The 20,534-nt window shown below is 47.5% G+C and overlaps 1 protein-coding gene across 1 annotated transcript; it reads left to right on the top strand.

Annotated features, from left to right (window-relative positions):
• The first annotated feature begins 2,616 nt into the window (after positions 1–2,616).
• On the top strand, positions 2,617–3,558 carry LOC149852588 (olfactory receptor 2K2-like). The gene has a single exon (XM_090030146.1). It carries the CDS (start codon positions 2,803–2,805, stop codon positions 3,556–3,558), a length of 756 nt encoding a protein of 251 aa, XP_089886272.1. The 5' UTR covers positions 2,617–2,802.
• The last annotated feature ends 16,976 nt before the right edge of the window (positions 3,559–20,534 follow it).

A 20,534-nucleotide genomic window follows, 5' to 3' on the forward strand; every position in this document is an offset into this window, starting at 1 on the left:
AGACAAGGTAGATCAGTTGCTTGGTACAGTTGGAAATCCCTGTACGCCTGCAAATAAGCAGCGAGGCGCTGGAATGGGCGGATGACTGGTCTAATCCACAAAGAAAGGACTAGGGGAGATGGATAGCGCTGGTGTGAATGTGCATGGAGTGAGATTCAGGACTGAATCCCATGGAGTGTATGTCCTTCATTAGAGGGTCTTTCATTGAACGGCCAGCTCGTCTGATTTATTTTGAGGTTCCTTGTGACCATTGCAGGTGCCTCTCTGCTGTACTCTGCATCCTGTTAACAGTTTCTTGTACTTAGGTGTGTTTCTGCCCAATTGAAATCCTACATCATGGGTCAGAGTCAATGAGAAGTGATGAGTACATTGATTCACATTGCTGTGCCAAAGGAGCCTTGACCTGGCTGTTTCTGAGACAGGTTTGCAGCTGCTTTGGGTCAGTGGAGAAATGTATGGACCCCCGAGCAGAACAGGGAAGGGGCTGCACTTTGGTTTGCTGTTGACCATCCCAGCAATGGAGTTAAGACTGTCAAAGTGGAGATGCCCTTAGGGAGTGATCTGCTTAAGAGCATGGAAAGACTGCAAGATTATAGCAGGTCAGAAATTTTCTAATACTAGTTAGTCTGGTTTTTTCCAGTAAATATCTCAATTTTCTGAGGAACTTGTGAAAAAATAATGAATCATTTTAATTAAGGAATAGCCCCAGTTCTTCAAGGAATATATACTTTCTCAAATACCTCCAGGAAGACCTGGAGTGCTATTGTAGCAAAGAAAGTCCAGAATATATGTGAAAAACAAGGCCTTTTTTAGTAACATCTTTTATTAGAACAACTGTATAGTTGAAAGAGCTGGTAGACAAGTGTTTGGGCACACAATCAAGCTTCTCTAACATTTCTTCCAGGTACACAGTTGGTCCAATAAAAGATGGTACTGGATAAGCCCTTGATTCTAGGAAGCAGAATATTTTCAGGCTGACTTTCGACACGGTTGTATTAATTCTAGCATATCTATTTAGTGTATGTGTACATTTTTCTGAAAAGAGAGCCCTAAATGATCTGATAGACTTCTGTGTCTGACATTCTGCCTTTCTATCAGTTTGTGTGTCTATTTGTCCAGGCACCCATCATCATGGTATCTGAGTGCTTCATGAGGCTTCAGCCAAGCTCTAGATGTGAATAAACCCAAGAATAGTAGAAAACATCAGCTTGGCATCTGCCCCCACTACCCAAATTTGCAGCAGGAGAATGACTTAGAGGAGAGGCACTGGAATGGGACACCGGAGACTAGGTTGCTGGTCGCAGGTATACTAGTGATCTGCTGTGTTTCTTTCTCCTCTCATTCTTTGCCTTCTATCATTTGAGACAGCAAGCTCTTTGGAATAGCAGTTGCCTATCTAGGTCCAGGATCTGTTGTGGTGAGGTCTTGATCTTTGTTGGTTAAAATAAAAATAGCTTTGACTATGGCATGACTGTCACTTAATCAGTGCAGTACCTCAGAATCGAAATGGGCTGCTGGGAAGCTGGGACCCATTGCTAAGTGGGAGTTAGTTACTTAGATAGAGGCTGTAGTTTCCTTGGGCTAATTCCTGCTTTGTTTTTCATGGCAAAATGGCACGTAAGCAGCTGCATAACTGCAGCTTTGGGAACTTGTGCAGAGTTTGCAATTCGGTTTCCTACAGAAATGGGGGTTGGAATTGCCCTCCATGTGTACCTTTCTGAAGGAAGTCCCTTCCCTGTTTAACCCCCCAACATAGTTATCAGGTTATTAACGCAAGGAGCAGGAAACCCCGGTTTAAACTTTCTTCCTGATGCCTCTCAGCATTGTCTAGAGTATTTTCCATCTGCTCTTGAGTTGATAAATAGCACTGGGAAAGTTTCTTCACAGGCCCCTTTTTCCCATCCAGGAAAGCAGCCACCTCACTGATCACTGCATTTTCTAGCTAGCTGGCTTTCTTCTGGTTTCCTATGTTTCTTGGCTGCTTAGTGGGCCAGAAGAATTGGGGAGGCTGGGGAAGTGTCTGTATTGTACTATCTGGTAGGTTGGTGCCTGGAGCAGCAACAGGTTGTGAGCTAGTACCAGCAGGAACTGCAGATTCCAATCCCCAGGTTCAGGGCAGTCTTAGCATGGACTGAGTGCTCCAACAGTTCAGGTTAGCCATGCACAGTGTCCAAATTAGAGACAAGAGCCCCCTGTAAGATCTGAAAATCATAACCTGGGAGGGTTCTCTGATAAGATTGCTCATCCACTTAGGTGTACTTGTTAATCAATGAAACCAAAGTAATTTGAACCTTGGCCATGGGAGAGCCCTTTGTCATCATTTGTTACTGATTAATGATGCATTTTTCCCAGATTACTATTTTGGACTTTCCTGGCTATGCACATACCTGCCTAAGCATATGATACTATACATATGTGTAGTTAGGATGCTCAACATACATGTGCACACTTGCAAGTCCCAAGGTGAATTTTAAACTTCGTAAGTGCCAAAATCTGCAGTTACATGGCTGAGTAACTGCCATTCAGGGATGCAAAGCAAAACAGAACTTAGCCCTTTTGGGTTTATCCTTCTGAGGGATTGCTACTCTCACCACTCCCTTTCCATCTTAGGTGGGACATGATGAGGAATCTCTCCAGGGGAACAGCACCTCAGTCTCGGAGTTCATCCTGCTGGGGTTCTCCAGCCAGCCCAAGACCCAGCTGCTGCTCTTTGTGCTCTTCCTAACCATCTACCTGGTGACTCTTTTGGGGAACATCCTCCTCATCGCCCTTGTCAAGATTGACTGTCGTCTCCACACACCCATGTACTTCTTCCTGGCCAACCTCTCCTTGCTCGATATCAGCTACACAACCACCACTGTTCCCCAGATGTTGGTCCACCTCCTCTCCACAAAGAAAAGCATTTCCTACGCTGCCTGTGTTGCGCAGATGTTCATCTTCCTCTCTCTGGCAATAATTGAGTGCATCCTCTATGCTGTAATGGCCTATGACCGGTATGTGGCCATTTGCCACCCTTTGCGCTATACCATCATCATGAACAGGTCAGTCTGCGTCAAGATGGCCATCAGCTTCTGGGTATCTGGCTTCCTTCTTTCCATAATGAATACAGGCTTCACCATGCGGTTGCCCTACTGCTTAAATGAAATCAATCACTTCTTTTGCGAGGTGCCAGCCATCCTGAAGCTGGCTTGTGCAGACACACGCCTCACTGAGCAGGTGACCCTTGTGATGGCAGTTATACTACTCCTGACCCCACTGTCTTTGATCCTAATCTCCTACATATTCATCCTGGAAGCCATCCTGAGGATCAGCTCAGCTGAGGGGAGGTTCAAAGCCTTCTCTACCTGCACCTCGCACATCACCGTCGTGACTCTCTTCTACGGTGCCGCCATGTTCATGTACATGCGCCCAGCCTCCAGCTACTCGCCCGAGCGGGACAAAGTGTTTTCCCTCTTGTACAATGTGGTGTCTGCCCTCCTGAATCCTCTTATCTACAGCCTGAGGAACAAGGAGGTGAAAGCAGCTGTACTCAAAATGATGGGCAAGACAGACCACTGAGTTATGGTGGAGGAGGAATGGTCCAGTGGCTCACAGCTCCTAGGTTTGGGATCCTAGTCTGCGGGGGGAGTGGGGTTTAGTGACTCACAGCTAGTGGAGAATAAAAGTCAGGACATCTGGCTATTCTCCATTCCTGGAAAGTACAAAGGTCTCATGAATGAGGGCAGGCTGGGGATGGGAGTCAGTAACGTTGGATTGTCATCTTCAAAATGAGAGAGAAATTGTATCTTACAGGCTACAGTCAGGGGGACTGCGAATCAGATCTCCTAGATCTGGGCCACACTGACAATAAAACTTTCAGAAAGATAAAAGTCTACATTCAAAACCCAGGAGTCCTGACTGCTTATGTCTGTGAACCATACTGATCCTCAGGCTTGATCCACTCAGGTTAAATGATCTTGTCACGGAGTCACAGAGGTGCTCCGTGATTGAGAGGGTGATTGGCAGAGCTGTCAATCACCCAGGCAGCTCAGGTGCCTGGTTGCCAGGACAACCAGGTGGTCACATGACCGGAAGGGGGCAGGGCCAGGCCTTTATAACCAGCTCAGGCCAGAGCCTGGGACACAGTTCCCTTCTGGCTGCTGCAGGAGCAGGAGCTTTGCGGCTGAGCTGAGCGGCCGGGGTTAGTGGCTACTACTTCATCGCGCTAACCGGCTGCAATGATGCAGGGAACAGGATCGCCCTAACTGGAGGTAGGATTGAGAGCCCTGGTGGGGCTTGGAGTTATTAGGCATGTAGAGCCTCTGTATTTATGTTATAGCCAGATGGCTTGAGTCTTGAGTTGCAGTTTATACCGGAGGACCGGGTGAGGCTGTAGGGGAGCGAGGAGGCCTCAGGGGAGCTCCCCAACAGCTTGGGGGTCCCCAGTGCCCAGTTGAGGCACAGTGCCAGGGGCACTAGTGTTGGTGCGGCTGGGCATTATATTGCGCCAGGGAGGTGCAGTGTGCGGGGTTATAGACCCCAGCCCATAAGGGCGGTGTTTAGCCCCGGAGCGGGGCAGGGACAGGGCGCCAGAGGCGCGGAGTCAGCCCTAGAGAGGGCAAGGCCCCGGAGCGGGGCAGAGGCAGGGCGCCGGGCGCGTGGCATGTTGGCCCCTGAGTGGAGAAGCCCAAAGGGGTGAAGCGCAGGGAGCGCGGTAGAGACCCCTGAGGGGCGAGGCCCCAGAGAAGGGCCGAATAGCCAGGCCTAGCTAGCCACCCGAGGGCGCCGAGACTAGGGCGGCGATAGCGCTGGCCCGAAGGCGCCGAGGCTAGGGCGGCGATAGAGCTAAGGCTAGCGCGCCAGGCGAGAGTGAGCCGGCCCGAGGGCGCCGAGGCTAGGGCGGCGAGAGTGAGCCGGCCCGAGGGCGCCGAGGCTAGGGCGGCGAGAGTGAGCCGGCCCGAGGGCGCCGAGGCTAGGGCGGCGAGAGTGAGCCGGCCCGAGGGCGCCGAGGCTAGGGCGGCGAGAGTGAGCCGGCCCGAGGGCGCCGAGGCTAGGGCGGCGAGAGTGAGCCGGCCCGAGGGCGCCGAGGCTAGGGCGGCGAGAGTGAGCCGGCCCGAGGGCGCCGAGGCTAGGGCGGCGAGAGAGCCGAGATCCGGGCAGAGGGAGCGTGCCGGCCCAAGGGCGCCGAGGCTAGGGCAGCGAGAACGTGCCGGCCCAAGGGCGCCGAGGCTAGGGTGGCGAGAGCGCTCCAGACTTAAGGCTGAGCCGGCGATCAGCCAGGCGCCGGCTAGAACCCGGCCCAAGGGGCGCCGGTAGTGAGCGGCGTTGGCGAGTCGGACCCAGGAGGCGCCAGCGAGTAGCTGGGTGCCAGCGGGACAGGCCCAGGGCGCGGGGAAGGGGTGAGAGAGGGGCCCGACCCAAGGAGGCGCCCGGTGGGCGAGGAGCCCCAGTGCCCGAGAGTGAGAGCAAGGGCACCCGAGGGGCGGGGGACCAGACAAGCGTCCCCCGGAACAGCTGCGAGGCTTGGGGCGTGCTAAGGGGGAGGCTTGGAGGCACGCATTACCCTTAAGGCAGGACGCTTATCAAATACCCGTCTGGAATAGGGACGAACAACTAGACCGTCCATTAGGGAAACTGGCAGCCTCCACATTACATATCATACCATCAAAGTCGTGGCGGGCGAGATTCTGAGGGTGCTACGTCACCCTAACGTGACGGTAGGCGGCGCTAGGGAGCTCACGGCCGCCCCTAGCTGCCGCTCCCTCACAGATCTGAATTATTATTCAAGTGGTAGAACATTTTCAGAGAAACTCTCAGGCCGTATGAAAATCACTGCTCCACTCATGTCTTTCAGACTGAGGTCAAGTCACATTTTTGCCAACATAGCTATTTTGGACAGCGATGCTAAATAATCATAAGCAAAATCCCTGTTTAGGATGCAGGGGTGCATCTACACAATACACTTAGTGAACAGTAGCCTAATAACACTGCACAGTAGTGGGTCACAGCATGGATAGTGCTGATACGCTCCTGAGCAGTATTATTAGGCTACTGTGCAGTAGTGTTACTGAAAAGGCATTCGCTGGCACTCCTGAGCAGTTCCTTCAGTTTCTGCATGTTTAGTTAGTACTTCATTAAGTGAGTACTAAATTAAATGTGCAGTAACTACTGAGCATTAATGAATGTGTAGACACACCCAGGAATGCTTCCAAAAGAGGGCTTTTCCGAGCTTTGACTTAAGTTATTCAGAGATGTTGTGTAGCCAGTTTGGTGATTAAGCCTCTTCTGTCAGTATATGTGCTGGCCTCACAAACCAACATCAGCCACTTTCAAAATGTCTCTCTCTCATATGCTTGCAGGCAACTAAGTCGGGGGGGAGGTGGTCTCTCAGTGGCTTCACAGCTTCATTTCTGGGTTTATTGCATGGGACTTTGTGGGACAGCATGATCAAGATGAGTGCCCCTGGTAGTGCCAAGGGTCAGGTGAAGATGCATGCATTATGGCACAATATAACTGGGCAGGTACAGCTACTGTGGCCAAGGCTTTGTACTGAAAGCAAACCCTGAGAGAGCCTGAGTTGGTGTTGGAGGCAGTACACGGCCTTCTTTGTTCCCCCAAGGCCAAAGTTCACCCTTCTGCTAAGAACCCAATAAGACATATAGTCCATTGACAGGGCTCTGCCCACCCAGAACTTACCTTGTTTTATAATAGGAGGAAACTGCCGCATGGATATAAGACATGTTAAAATTAATGCAATGGTGCCCATGGACGAAATTAAACCGCAGTTACTAAATGTGTAAAAAAAGTGGTGCAACTTTCTGTGTTTATTGGTTTTGTATTTGTTCAGACATAACTTCTCAGAACAGGAGCAGTGTGGTACCTAGTCTTTTTCTGTGCTCTGGAAGAGGGAAATACATTAATGAAGCTGAGCTTCGTGAAAAGAGAAATGTCCATTAATATATTGGTTCAGTTTATTCTAGTTGGTTTCTGAGACGTTTGCTAAAAATGCCACAAATATTTGGTATTTGTATGTTGCAGCCACTTGTGATGTTGCAGCCAGGTATTTGTGATGTTGCAACCATGATGATCTAGGAATTATGTGAAAGCCAAGGGTTTTGGAGGGTGATATCTTTATTCACTGCAGAGTTATTCCAGGTGATTGTTATGTATATCCTTGGGCTATTAAAACAGGAAACAATTTCATAAACCTAAGCTTGCCAGGTGAAAAAATGTTTTCCAAATGTATTAGCTATTATGAAAGGTCAGTTTTTCACTTTTTACATTTCCTTCTTTTTGCAGTTAAATAGTGGTAATGATGGGGAAAAATGCAAATCCAAAACTTTAAATGAAAATAAAAAGTGGTTTTGTAATCTCACAATGAACTACTTTAAGTAATGTTGCACAGGTTTGGGGCATAGTTTGAACTTCATTATTCATGCTTGTGCATGGATGACATTTGCAATCTAGAGAGCTCAAAGTAAAGGAAAATACAAGAAAATTTCAAACGGTTAGTGAACCAGGAAATGTACATTTCAAGTTTTGTTTTCTCAGGAAGGGCACATACACTACCATAAGGCTGCTGCAGTAGAAACACCAGCAGACTAACTCCTTCTCTTTGCATAATATAAAGAAGAGACTTCACAGATCATTGTTTCCTACATATATAATTCCAGTGTTGGTTGCATTACATATTTAGTGCATTGGTCTTTGTTAATTTTTCATATGCCTTCTCTAACTTCTTGATGTATCTGTAAAAGCCTTGTATAGGGAGGTATGAGCTTGTTAGTGAATGACACTTTAGATCAGGGATGTCAAGCATACAGCTTTTGGGCTGGTTCAAGCCTACAGTGCCACTCTATCTGGCCTGTCCAGGTACTGGTGGGCAGCTGGAAGTTGCAGCGGGGGGCTTGGTGCAAGGGGAGTGGACCATCACACGGTGGCAGATTAAGATTTACTGGGGCCCTGGCCAAACAGAAAATTGGAGGTCCCCCACCAGGCAGGGGATGGCTTCCTTTGGATCTGCTGGGGGCCTGGTCTCTTTGGCACGTCTGGGATGAGCCAGGCGGTGTGAGCTCCACCTGCATGGAGCTCTATGCCTGCCCCTAGCCCCTGGCCCTGGCCCTGGCCCTGGCCCAGCCAGAGGGGAGGAGGTGCATGCCTGTCCTAGGCTATTTTGCGTGGCCAGGCTGCAGGCAGGATGCCTACCTGGGCTGTTCTGCCTGTGGCATGCCATGGGCCTGCAAACTTGTGCATTAATCCCCCCCAGCTGCCACTAAATCTGGGGTCCCTGGGCCCTGGTGGACATAACGAATGATGGCCAGAGAGTGAGCAAAGGTTGATTTGGCTATCAGTTGCTTTCTTCCAGGACTCCTTGTGACACAAAAGGCCTAGTCAGACCTCGCACTGTAAGCCGAACAAATGTTAACTGGCTTCGTGTTGTTTGGCTGAGTAGAGCAGTCAACTGGCAAGTCGAAAATCTTGCTCTGACTGTTATTCACCTGCACAGTTATGACTTGCCACTAGAGGTTTGGTGAGCAGGGGCAGGACTTGGAGCAGGACCCACTCACTAGTCCTGCTGGGCACCGAGCGGACCCACCACTGCATCAGCTGCAGTGAGAGAAGCTTCCCTGGGGCTCTCTGGTCTCACCGAAGCCAATGCAGCAGGTCCGCACTGAGAGCAGGGCTGTCAGGACTTAAGCCTGCTGGCCCGCTCCCATTACAGAGCCACGTGACTCTTTCAGCCCGACCAGAGCGCTCCGGGGCTGCTGCCCTGGATCTTGCTTGCTCTGAGCTTCATGTAGCCTGATGCTTTTTTCTTTGGAGCTCAGCTGGTGCTTGTCTCCTGTGCCTCCGCCTTTGGGAGGCACCACTCTGCCCAACCTCCCCAAGCGGTGAGGTGCTATGCCCAGCCCTGCTGCACCCCAGCATCTCTGCTTGCCCTGAGTCAGGAGCAGCCATTGCATTCTGGGATACTGGCAGACTTAAACTTGGGCAGAATAGCTTTAGGAAGCGGCCACACTGTAATGGAACAGGAACGAAATTAGGTGGATTGGAGATAATCCTGCCCTGGAGTTTCATAACTGTACACAGAACAATGAGTGCTTTAAGCCACTATAAGGTATTAACATGCAGCCAGCTCAGGGGTTAAAAGATCTAGGTGGGAGAGTCCTGAAATGTAAACATCAAGTCTTGGTCCTGGGTTAAATGACTGCAGGACAGCATTTGTCCCAGATTTCCCTCAACGCAGTTCAGCTGGAAGACGATGCTGGAGGGAGCAAGCACCGAGCCCAGCTCCAGTGGCGGTGGCAGCCAGGAGGATGCAGAAGCAGCAGTAAATGGGGCTGGGGCCAGCTGGGTGCAGAGGGTGCCTTCTGGGGTGGCGGCTGTGGTGTGACCTATCCCTGATGGATGGGACACTGCCCCTGACTCTGCTGTGTTGGCAGGTGGGCTCCTGCTGCCCATCTGCCCACTCCTATTGCTTTGTGTGCACTCAGGGGGGTGGCACGGGGGGCTATGGGCAGCCTGTTCCCCTGAGCTGGCAGCGGCAGTGACAGCATGGGGATGGAGGGGGGAGATGGGCTCCCCTCTGGGGGGTCAGGGCAGGTAGTGGGGCTGCACCACATGACCCCCCTACCTGGCTACTGGCCTCATGTGTCCCTCACTTGCATTTTGATAAGGCAGTGACTCTAAAGACATGTTCAGGAACAGATTTCCCTGGGTGCGTAAGCATCCGAAGTGCTGCACAGATGAGCACAGACAGCCACTGAGATGACCCAGGAAGAACAGAACGTCACCCTTAGAGCCCCGTCACATCAAACATCATGCGCATGTTTTATCGGAGATCACAGTAACCATTCCCATGCCGTATTAAACGTTAGCCCATGTTTTGAATGTTTGCAGGGGAACGCTCACTATGCTTTCAGCCTGCTCTGGGCAGGGCTGGAGCCAGCTGTCATGTCCCCCTCACTCCCCCTGGACACTGACCCCAACACAGGTGCCACAGCTCTCACATCTGCCTGTGAAGATGTGCAACCCCTGCACCCAGAGCCCATGCTCTCCCTGCCCCATACCTGGCACTGCCCAGCCTAGGAGTGCCTGCCCCTGGCACACAAGGGCAAGATGAGGCTCTGCCACTAGCAGTCCTGAACTGGCTCAGGTGAGGCGCCAGACCTGGAGCTGACAATCGGGAATTCAAAACTCTGGTGTTGTCCTAAGCCTGGTATCGACCAAAAAATATAAGTCAGGAGCTTGACCTTAGATGAGAGAGACAATTATAACTATAGTTAGGCAAGAGTGGTCAACCAAAGTCATCCTGCTTCAATCTGTTCCACTGTTTCAGCAACAACACTTTTTCTAATTCAGAAAAGAACTAATTTGACTTTACTACAATTTCAAGCCATTGCTTTTTGTCTTGCCCTGTGATTTGATTTCATTCTTCATTACCAACCCTTCAGACATTTGAAAACCGCTCTTCTGTCTCCCTTCAGTCACCTTTTCTGCAAGCTAAACATGCTTATTTTTCTCAGCCTCTCTTTGTAGAGCTTCCCTTTCAAACCCTTCATTATTTTGTTGGGCTTTCTTTAGCTTCTCCACATCCTTTTTAAAATGTCCAGAACTGCATACAAGCCTTCAGATCTTCAGGGGTGACCAATCCATGGCATGTGTGCCACAAGTGGGGTGGGCAGCCTCTGTGTGGCATGTGGCAGATCATGCAGATCAGATGGGGACAGGCAGCAAGCACAGTGGTAGATAGGGCAGGGAGCAGAAAACAAAGCAGCAAATTGGGCAAGGAGCACAGGGAAGGAAATAGAAAGCAGAGCAGCAGATCAGGCAGGGAAACACAGGGCTGGGAACAGAAAGCAGGACAACAGACTGAGCAGCGGGAGAGGACTAGCAGTTGGGGAGGGTGTGGGGGTAATTTTGTGGCCCAAAAGGTTGTCCTCCAGTGCTCTGGATGAGGCCTCTCCACCACTGATCAGAGTGGCACTACCACCCCCGGTGTCTCAGAAACTGTTATGCAGCTACATCACATTGTTGATTGAGACTGGATCACAGGATCCACCAAAACACCAACTCTTCTTAGCAGAGCTGCCATCCAGGCAGTTCTTTATTTGTGCTTTCAATTGCTTTTCTTTAGCTGTAGTGCTTTGAATTGGTCTGCTTTGAACTTCATCCTGTTGTTTCTAGTCCAGATCACCGATCTATGAAGATTTTTCTGAATTTTGCTCCTTCCAAGGTGTTTGCAATCCTTTCCAGTTTCAAGCCATTCAAAAATTTGCTTAATAAGCTCTCTGTCCCTGCATTCAAATCATTAATACTCCTTTTAAGCAGCACTGGATGCAGGATGCAGTTGCCAGACTCCGCTCAAAACCTCCTGCCGTTCCAACATTGATCCATTTATAATTACCTTTTGCTTGCACCTTTTAAGTCAGGTGTCTATCCACCCTGCAGTAAGTTTACCTAGTTCACGTTTCCCTAATTTGTCCATGAGAAGTCTGTGTGAGCCTTTGTTAAAAATCTTACTGAGATCCAAACACAGCGTGCACACTGCACTCTCTTCCTTCACTTAACTAAATACTTTGTTGAAGAAGGAGATCAAATTTCTTTCTTCCATTTGCTCTTAGCAAATTGATGCTGGCTGCTTGCGATCAGCCTCTCCTCCAGATGTTCACAAATTAACTTCTTTAAAATGAGCTCCAGCAACTTCCCAGGTATAGAAGTTGGGCTGACCTGTCTGCAATTCCATGGGCCCTCCTTTTTTAAAGAAGGGAACAATGTTGGCCCTTCACTAGTCCTCTGGTACTTCCCCTGTTCTGCCTCTTGATAAATATAATAATTGCCATGGGCTCTGACAGCTTTTCTGTCAGCTCCTTCAGTAGCCTGGGATGAAGTTCACCAGGTCTGGCTGACTTGAATTTTTTTTTAAACCAATCAAAAACTCTATTTTGTTATCTCTTAACTTTTTCTCTTGTCTAATTTTTATTAGCTGTCTTGTTTCAGATTTTTTTTTTTTTAAATAAGAGTGAGGCCAGGTAGCTTTTCAGCATTTCTGTCGTATATTCAGCCTCTGTTAGTAGCACAGCCTGGCTCTTTAGTGACGGACTGGCAACTTGCTTAGTTTTGCTATTCTGACCGGTCTCTTTTTGAACCCTTCCTTGTTGCCCTTACCTTCCTTCACCAAGTGCAATTCATTTTTCACCGTTGCCTCCTTGATTTTGCCCATGAAAATTTTGGCTATTTATTGCTATGCTTCCTTAGTGGCCTTCCTGTCCTTCAGTTGCCTCCATGTTCTCCTTTTGATTATAAGGCCTCTAAAGAAGCTCCTTGTGCAGCCACATGGGTCGCCTGCTGTTCTTTTTATGCTTCCATCGTGCCAGAATAGCTTGTTATTGCGCCTCCAATTCACGCTCTTTATAGTCTGCTAGACATCCTGGGCCTTCTGCTTCAGTCTGTCCTCCCAAGGCACCTCACATACTATTTCCCTGAAAACTGGCCTTTTGCAATCCAGTGGATTTGTTCTGCTGACCTCATGCTTTCCCTGTCTTAGAATGATGGAGTCTACTATATTGTGATGGCCACATCTCCCATTATCCTCATGTCCTCAACCAATTCTTCTCTGTTGGTCAGGACAAACTCCAAGCTAGATGATTCAGTAATCATACCCTTCACTTTTAGGAACAGAAAGATGTTTTCCAAATAACTTAGGACCTTGCCTGAGATTTTATGTTTGGCTGTATTATTCCTCCATCAAATAACTGGAAAGTTAACCCCCGCCCCCCATGAGGACTATGTAACAGAGCTTAGGGTGTGCTCTGTTACTCACAGGGCTGCAAGCAGTAGCAGGGCAGCTGGCCACAATCACAATTAGGCAGCACTGCCTGATTGGGAAAAGGACCCAGCTGTTTTCTATAAAAGCAGGGCCCTGACAGGAGCAGCCAGCCTTTTGCTGTCAGCAGCCGAAGAGACACCATGGGGTTGGAGCAGCTGCTGGTGGGAGCACCCTTGGAGGTCTGGGGATGGGACTATGGGGATGGCAGGAGGTTCCCTGTCCTGAGTATGACATAAAACTGCATCCTGCTGGGGTAAGGGGGTCTGGTGGGTCTGCCTGTGGTGGGGTAACCAGGCCAGTTGCCTCCCCAGTGAAAGGTGAGTCTGGGACACCTTAACCCCATGCCCGAGAGCCCTGTGGGTATTAGGGAGCCCTACATACTGGGTGTGAAGCTCTAGGGGTAGAGAGCCGGGTGAGAGTCTCCAGGGGAGTTGTGAGACCCTGTGCAGGACAGGGGATTGTAGCCTGTGGGTTTGGCAGGGGCTGGGAGCCCTGAGTGAGGGGACCATGCAGGTCCCAGAGCTGGGCATGGAGCCTGAGAAAATGATAGGGGCTGGGAGCCCTGAGTGGTGTGATCTTCACCGGGTGCCAGGCCCCGCTAAAGCTGGGAGGCCGGGGGGGCTAAGCCAAACAAGTTTGGGCTGGCGTTAGGCCATGGGTGCCATCTGGAGGCATGGGACACAGTAAGGGTTGGTTGAAGCCATGTACATAGTCCTTGTCATCAGGGCAGGTAAATGGGCAGTCTCCCACCTGATTGACATCTTAAGTATTATCCCGTCATGGTAGGTGAGGTAGGCGGGTGATTTGCTGGGAAGCAAGAGGGTGGGCCTACATTTAGACTGGCCCCGGGACATGCACTTGCTACCACGTAAGTTTGGGACAATTTTATCATCTTGAAGAGTGCCTTGTGCTCCTGTTCTCTCTGACTTGGTAGGCTACAGCGGACCTCTACCATAATATCACCACCATGCTTCCCCCACAAGATCAGAAAACAAATGCTGTACCACTGCCTTTATTTTCTTGCAAAATTTTTAAGAGCTAGCTGTTCTCTGGGAGGCGTGTATCAGTTGGTAAATTCTCATATATCTGGGGACTCGGCTGATTATTTGAGTTGAAACATGGGCAGTTCTGATGAGTAGAAATTCTTCTATGGGGCCTTTTGTAGAAGAACATGGCATGGCTTTCTTGATCAAGTTACTACTATTCACCTCTTTCTTGTTTCACATGGTTTTTTTCTTTCTCCATCATCTTCCTCTCTCACCCCACTTCTTCATCTCTTTCAATTAATTTCCCCCACAAATGGTTCCTGTTATTTAAACATGGCAGCACAAATTTGGGGGAAACAAACATCAGTGTCATATTTTGGGTTACACTTCTTGGTTATTTCCATGTGGGATACAATTTTAATAGTGCTGTTGAAAGCCTTGACACAGTCCTTTGAATTCAGATGAAGGTGTCAAAAATTGTTGAGGGATGCTCAGGGAGGGATCATAGCCATAATAATTGGTTTTTTTATGCATGTTCATGAGTGCTCGCACGTTCCCACAAGTTAATTTCAAACTCATGGGTAAAGAAAAACTGAATTAATCCTTTTGCCCCTTCTAACTGGCATTCTCGGCGATGTAGCAGTATCTGAGCCATTCTCCGTCCTTTCTGCACTGGGAAGGAAGAACTGAATCACAGGTGGGGAAATCCCATGGTGTGTAGGGCCATCTTCTGGAGGAAGATGATTTTTACACTGAATTGTTTCCGTGCTCTCGTATGTGTTCCCCAGGTGAGCATGTCTGGGTGCCCGCTGCTGAGCCTAACCCTGGCAGAATAATGTCTTCTGAATGCCCATGGAAATGAACTGACCAGGAATATTTCTAGTTTCATGGTATAAACTGCACGAATAGCTTCAGTGGAAATTTCTGTCAGCAATCCAAACTTCTTTGTGCAAATCTGGCACAGTTTTTTATAAAAGGTGCCAGAGGCCATGAATAATTGCAGGGTGGCAAGTATTTAGTCCAGTCCTTCCTGGTTTGCCAGTAAGAGTTTTCCAGGTGTACAATGGTATGTAAAATATATTTCATACATATTACAGGTAAATTTCTCAACTGGGCTGGTAGATACCAGTTCAGCATGACCAACAATAGAACCAAATACATGTTTTTTCTTGACCTAGGAAGTGTTTCAGAGAAAAAAAATAACTTATTTTCTCCCATTTTTTCATGGGGAAATTACAAAATATAATTGCAACAATAGGGTTGAAAAACATTTCATTTTTGAGGGGAAATATTTAGCATTTCAAGAGAATTTGATTTAAATGTGCATTTGTGTTGGCTTTCAGACATTGGAAATAAAAATCAGTTTTCCAAGTGTATTTTTAATGGATAGATGTTTTTTTTCCCCCCACCTGTTTTCTATTTTTAGAAGAAAAATTCTCTTGTGTTTCCCTCTTCTTTGTTGCCAACAAAGAAATGGAGGGCAAGGTATACAAATGGGGAGAAAAAGAAGGGAAACAGAAATGTTTTTGGGGGAATAAAGATCTACCCATTGTCCCACTTCTAGCTCTCCCCTCGACAGATCCACCCTCATGCTTTGGAAGGATTAAATGTATGAGTAGCCCTACTCCTATTCGTTCTACCCAGCACTGGGGGAATAAATATAGGAGTCCATATAGGACTGTAAAGTCCTTTTATTCCCCTGATCAGGTGAGAGGTATGGTATAGCCTTAATCATAGTCTAACCAGTGGTTCTCAATATTTTTAGACTCAGAGCACCCATCCACAACCCTTTGAAGTTTGCCTTCCCACATTCTAGCAATGGGCAGACGTGTGGACAGCTTTTTGCACTTCTGTCAGGTCACAAACCAAACTGCTCAACCTCACCCAGTGAGGAGGTGTTTTTTTTGGTTTCATCATGGGTGACTGGTGCCACCTTAGTTAGGGGGGCATGTGCCCCCCCCAACTGACTCTTGCCACCCATGGGAGAAGATCCCCCTGCTTGCAAGCAGCCAATCATGCTGACAGGGAAGTGGCCTCAGTGCTTCATTCGGCACTCCCAATCCCCAGCCAGCTCTTGCAGGGGGGACATCGGTGCTCCCGCTTCCCCCCACCCCCCCGTCACCTAAGCAGGGAATGCGGCCTGTCAGGGGGTGCACCAGCACTCTTGGGGGGGGTGCACCCCCTGCACATCGCCACTGGGTTTCATGCAGGGAAGGCACTAGTCATGGCACCAAAGCACCTGACTGAGAAATGGTGGAGAAGGAAGATGCACTCCCCTTCCCCCTTGTGATGTGAGCACTTGTCCAGATAGTGGGAGACATGAGTGGGGCAGGATCAAGGGTTTCAATTCCTGGCAGCAGCATTTGACCCCCTCCCAGCTGATTCCCCCTCCCAGCTGAATGCCTTAGTACTAGGTTGCAGACTCGGGTCCCCTTGCTTTCTTCCTGCACTGTTTATGCATTTTGCATTATATAGTGTAACTGTAGCCATGGTGCAACCCATGGCCATGTCTGGATTCAGGGTCCTGGGGTGTCAGATAGCCTTGGTCATCCTCCCAGTCCCTAAGGCTGGGGCCACCTCTCTGTGGAGTCCTTTCTTGTGGTTTCCCCACACACTGGGGTACATACAGTCCTATTTACACAGTTTATTAGTTGCAAAACAGCCAACAGGTGAATGAGGTTAATAGCAGAACAGGATATCAATACTCTAATTGTCAAGGGCAGGTATCAATGAACTAAAACGCTCTATACAAATTGCATCAAAGACGCCCTCAGCACAGCTCCCCAGCTTAAACCTTCGGACTCCAGTGACTTTGAGCAGGAGCACACAGGTTTGCTCTCCACGCCGGCAACACAGTAACCCTGGCGGGTGCTGCTGCTTCACAGAGTCCTGCACTCCACTAGAGCCTCATGGGGCAGAGCTGTCTGTGGTATCACCCTTTTGCCTTCACAGAGGTCCCTCTGCCTCATGGAGGGAACACGGATACCAGGGTGGTTATCTTGTCCCCATCACTAAATGCTGGCTCACTCCACAGGCAGGCTGCAGGATGGATCCCCCCCAAACTCTGTGGCTGCCACCACCTTCCCTTCTCTGAGCCGGCCGAGTTCCCGCCCCTCTCCTGCCTCAGGAGCCAATCAAAAACATGCATATGCTCTTGCAGGCAACAACTTTCTGCAAACTTTCCTGCTTTGCCTTTGCAGGGAGGCTGAGCCCTGTTGCAAATCCAGCAGCAGCTGTTACAATAGTTATTGACTGAAATACATAACCAGTTTTGGGAGCAGGAGCTAGAACCCAGGAGTCCCTTCCTCCAACTCACTGGGCCATTAAGTTTTTGCTTGCTCTCCTTTTGGCCATCTCACTCTGCCTGCTCAGTGGCCCAGCTTTAATAGGAAATGAGAAGGATCCTTTCCAAGCTGCCTGTCTATTAAGACAATGTCATAGGAAGTAGGAGCTATGGCTTCAAATCCCCTTAGGATGTGAGAGGTCTACAACCAAGGTCTCCAGTCAGCTACATAAATACCCTAACTACCAAGATCTCGGGCAAGAGTGGGCAGCATTTCTTGCCATCCACTTAATTTCAGTGTCAGCCGGTCAATGTGTACAGTCCGCTTCCATTAAAGCATTCTGGGGTTTGCATGGAATTGAGTCGCATTCCTGGATTCGGTGGAAGTGGAAGAGAGTATAAGTCAAGTTGGACACCTCGGTCGGCTCCGAGTCTTGCATTCTGCACTGTGCGGTTGCACCATTGATCCACAAAATGGGAGGAAGTTGACCTTGGCAGACTATTTGCTAGCTTGGTGTTTAGTGCAATCTCCTGGGAAGTGATTTCTTCAAAAGTTACATCTGTCCATAGCCAGAGTGCGCATGGAAAATTAACCCACTGAAAATATGTTCAGTTTTACAGAATTTTCATGAAAATAGCTGCAGTGGAAATCCTGCCTGCGCCCCAGGCTCCCTTGCATCAGTCTTACTACTCATGTTTACAGGTGTTATAGTTGTTTGGAGTACAAGCGCCCAGGGATTTATCAAGAGCAAGAGCATTTTGGCTGTAGTATGAGATTCCTGTCTCCTCTATGATGGTACAAGTTTATTGCTCAGCTTGACTAAGTGATAATATCTGTAGCTTGGCCAAAAATTGAAGTTGAGAGTTTGAACTGAGATGGAAGAACAGATAATAATTAGAGCTGAGCAGCATTTGTCAACCAAAGGGTTCCTGCTTAGCAAATGGTCTTGTTCAATATGAAGTGGCTTACAGGAAAATCTTATCATTTATTAAATGTATCCATGTGCTCATCAGAATGTCACAAAGGGCTGAAATAATGAAAAGTTTTGTTTAATTTCTAAAGGATATTTTCAACATTTTTGGTGTTTCAAGAAAATTATATCCGTTTGTTTCAAGAATCAAAAAATGAAATAACACTTTCCCCTTTATAGTCTATTGAGTTGTTGGTGTTCTTCCCTCCTCCTACCCTCCCTTTCACATTTTTAATATTTCTGAGCCTTCTTCCAATTAAAAATGTTGGACATGTACAGAAAGGAAGAGGAAAGAGATGCTGAAATAGTGGGGAAAATGTAAAAAGTATGAAGAAGGAAGGAAAATAGCATTACTTTCCTCTTATGACCAATTGGAAGAGTGTTAAGATGTCAGTGTAAAATCCTTTCAAGTTAAAAGTTAAAATGAAGCTTAAGAGACTTAAACAAGACAAAGTTTTAAAAAGTTCATTTCACAATTTACCATTTGCATTAAAGAGTATTCCTCATCTATTTTCCTATATTGTGAACAACAACAACAACAGCAAAACAATGAGAACACCAAAAGGATAAAAATGGGAAAATGTCGTTATTTCCAAAATCCAAGAAAAATCCATATTTTAATCTAAAATATTTTAATTTAAAAATGTGGTCTATTACTCTATCTAAGGGTTGACCACATATGACTTTCAAAAACATTACAACTGAAAACAAATTCGTATGTGTTGCTTTAAAAAAGTTTATACTTGTATAAAAATGGATTTGTATGATTTGTCCGGTACATAACTATGAAGAAGCCATTGCTACAAAGAAGTTTGTTTTTATTCCATAAGAAGGCAAGGCTTGAAAAGAGAAGGTTTATAATTACACCGAGATGCAGGGACTTTGCTATTCACGGCTGACAAGAACATCTTATTGTGCCCATAGATCCCCCCCTAACCCTTACATAGCAGAAAAAGTTTAAAGCGAAATAACCAATGTGCCCGTCACTTAATGCCAAAAAACCCATAAAAATTAACAATTAGAGCTATTAGCACCTAGCTTTTGGTCCCAATGCCTAGTCCTTAAAAATCGCAACATAGGCAAGAAGGTTTCCATTCTTCATGACTAGTTTATGCTGCAGCCAGTACAACCTCCTGCCTGTAAATCAGAGAATGTCCTACACAAATCATGAGCTTTTAATCACTGTCAAGTATCTGATCAGACAGCTGGCACTAAGGGCTAAAGCACAGAAAACTTAATTTCAGAGTTTCTTGCAGCAATCAGATACTTTACAGGTTTGATTTTTCTTAATTCACAACATGGTCCAATCACATAAAGCGCATGGAGGTTGCATTCCTATGATTAATCCACTGAGTGTGGATTGTGCTTCTTCCTACATGCCAAACAAGCACATCCCCGGATTATTTTATTGTGTACGATCACAAAGATTGTTGTTCTAATCATGGATCCTTCTGGGTAATTCCCGAGTAATTAATACCATCTCTGTGGAATGCTTGAAGCAAGAAGTGCTGTTCACTTGCTACAAGACTCATTCAGCAGGCCTCGGTACCATTGCTTTGGATTACAACAAACTGAGCACCTTTTGGGGGGTGCTGGGCACTGCCAGGTTGAGCAGCTATGACAGCTTCTAAATGTGTAGGGAATTTCAGCAATCCACTCAGTCTTTCCAACAACATGCTTGGACCTTTGCTCTCCACTTGTGATCTGCTCAAACCATTGCTCTCCACTTGTGATCCACTGCATCATCTTGTCAGGCGCTCAAATCTGTCATCCCTTTTCCAATATTTTCTTTTGGCTTCAGCCTTGGGGGTTCTTTCAGCCTACTGACAGTCGGGGTTAATTTATAGATAATACATGCAGTGGTCTTCTGTCGTACCTCATCATATAGCCAAACCATTGTCAAGTCAGCTTCTCTAGCCTCTTTGGTCAGTTTTTGGTACTCCCAAGCATGCCTGGATGTCATAATTTCTCCCCTGGTCATCCAGACTGACTCCCCAAATCCATCTCAATATTCTCATCTCTTCCCTTTGTGAGTAGAGGTCTTAAATCATAGACAATTGCATTTACTTAGGAAGCCAGACCCATAGAGAAGAACAATGACCTTGGATATCCCATCTACAGCTCTTAAGGGGCACTGTCACTATTTCCAGTCAGAATATTTCAGGCTTTTGCTGAACGAGTTCGTTTTCGGGTATTTATTTATCTTTATTATTTCTTATAAGTTATTAAATAACCATATCTAGAACTGTTATTTACTATTTACTTACACTAATTATCTTATAATTTTTATACTTTAAAAATGTATTTCTATTAAATTTTCTGAAACTAAAGTTGGTCATTTGAGAACCTAGTTTTCCAGCAAAAACATGCTTTCACAGTAGGTCTTTCTGTCCACTCTTTGGCCTGGGCCCTCAAACTGACTGCACTGGAGCTACTGGGAGAGTTGGCCACTTAATGTGATTTAGAAAGTAATGACCTGACCCTGC

Source organism: Crocodylus siamensis, chromosome 15, assembly GCF_052110815.1.
Source record: "Crocodylus siamensis isolate JL-2025a chromosome 15, ASM5211081v1, whole genome shotgun sequence".
NCBI lineage: Eukaryota > Metazoa > Chordata > Crocodylia > Crocodylidae > Crocodylus > Crocodylus siamensis.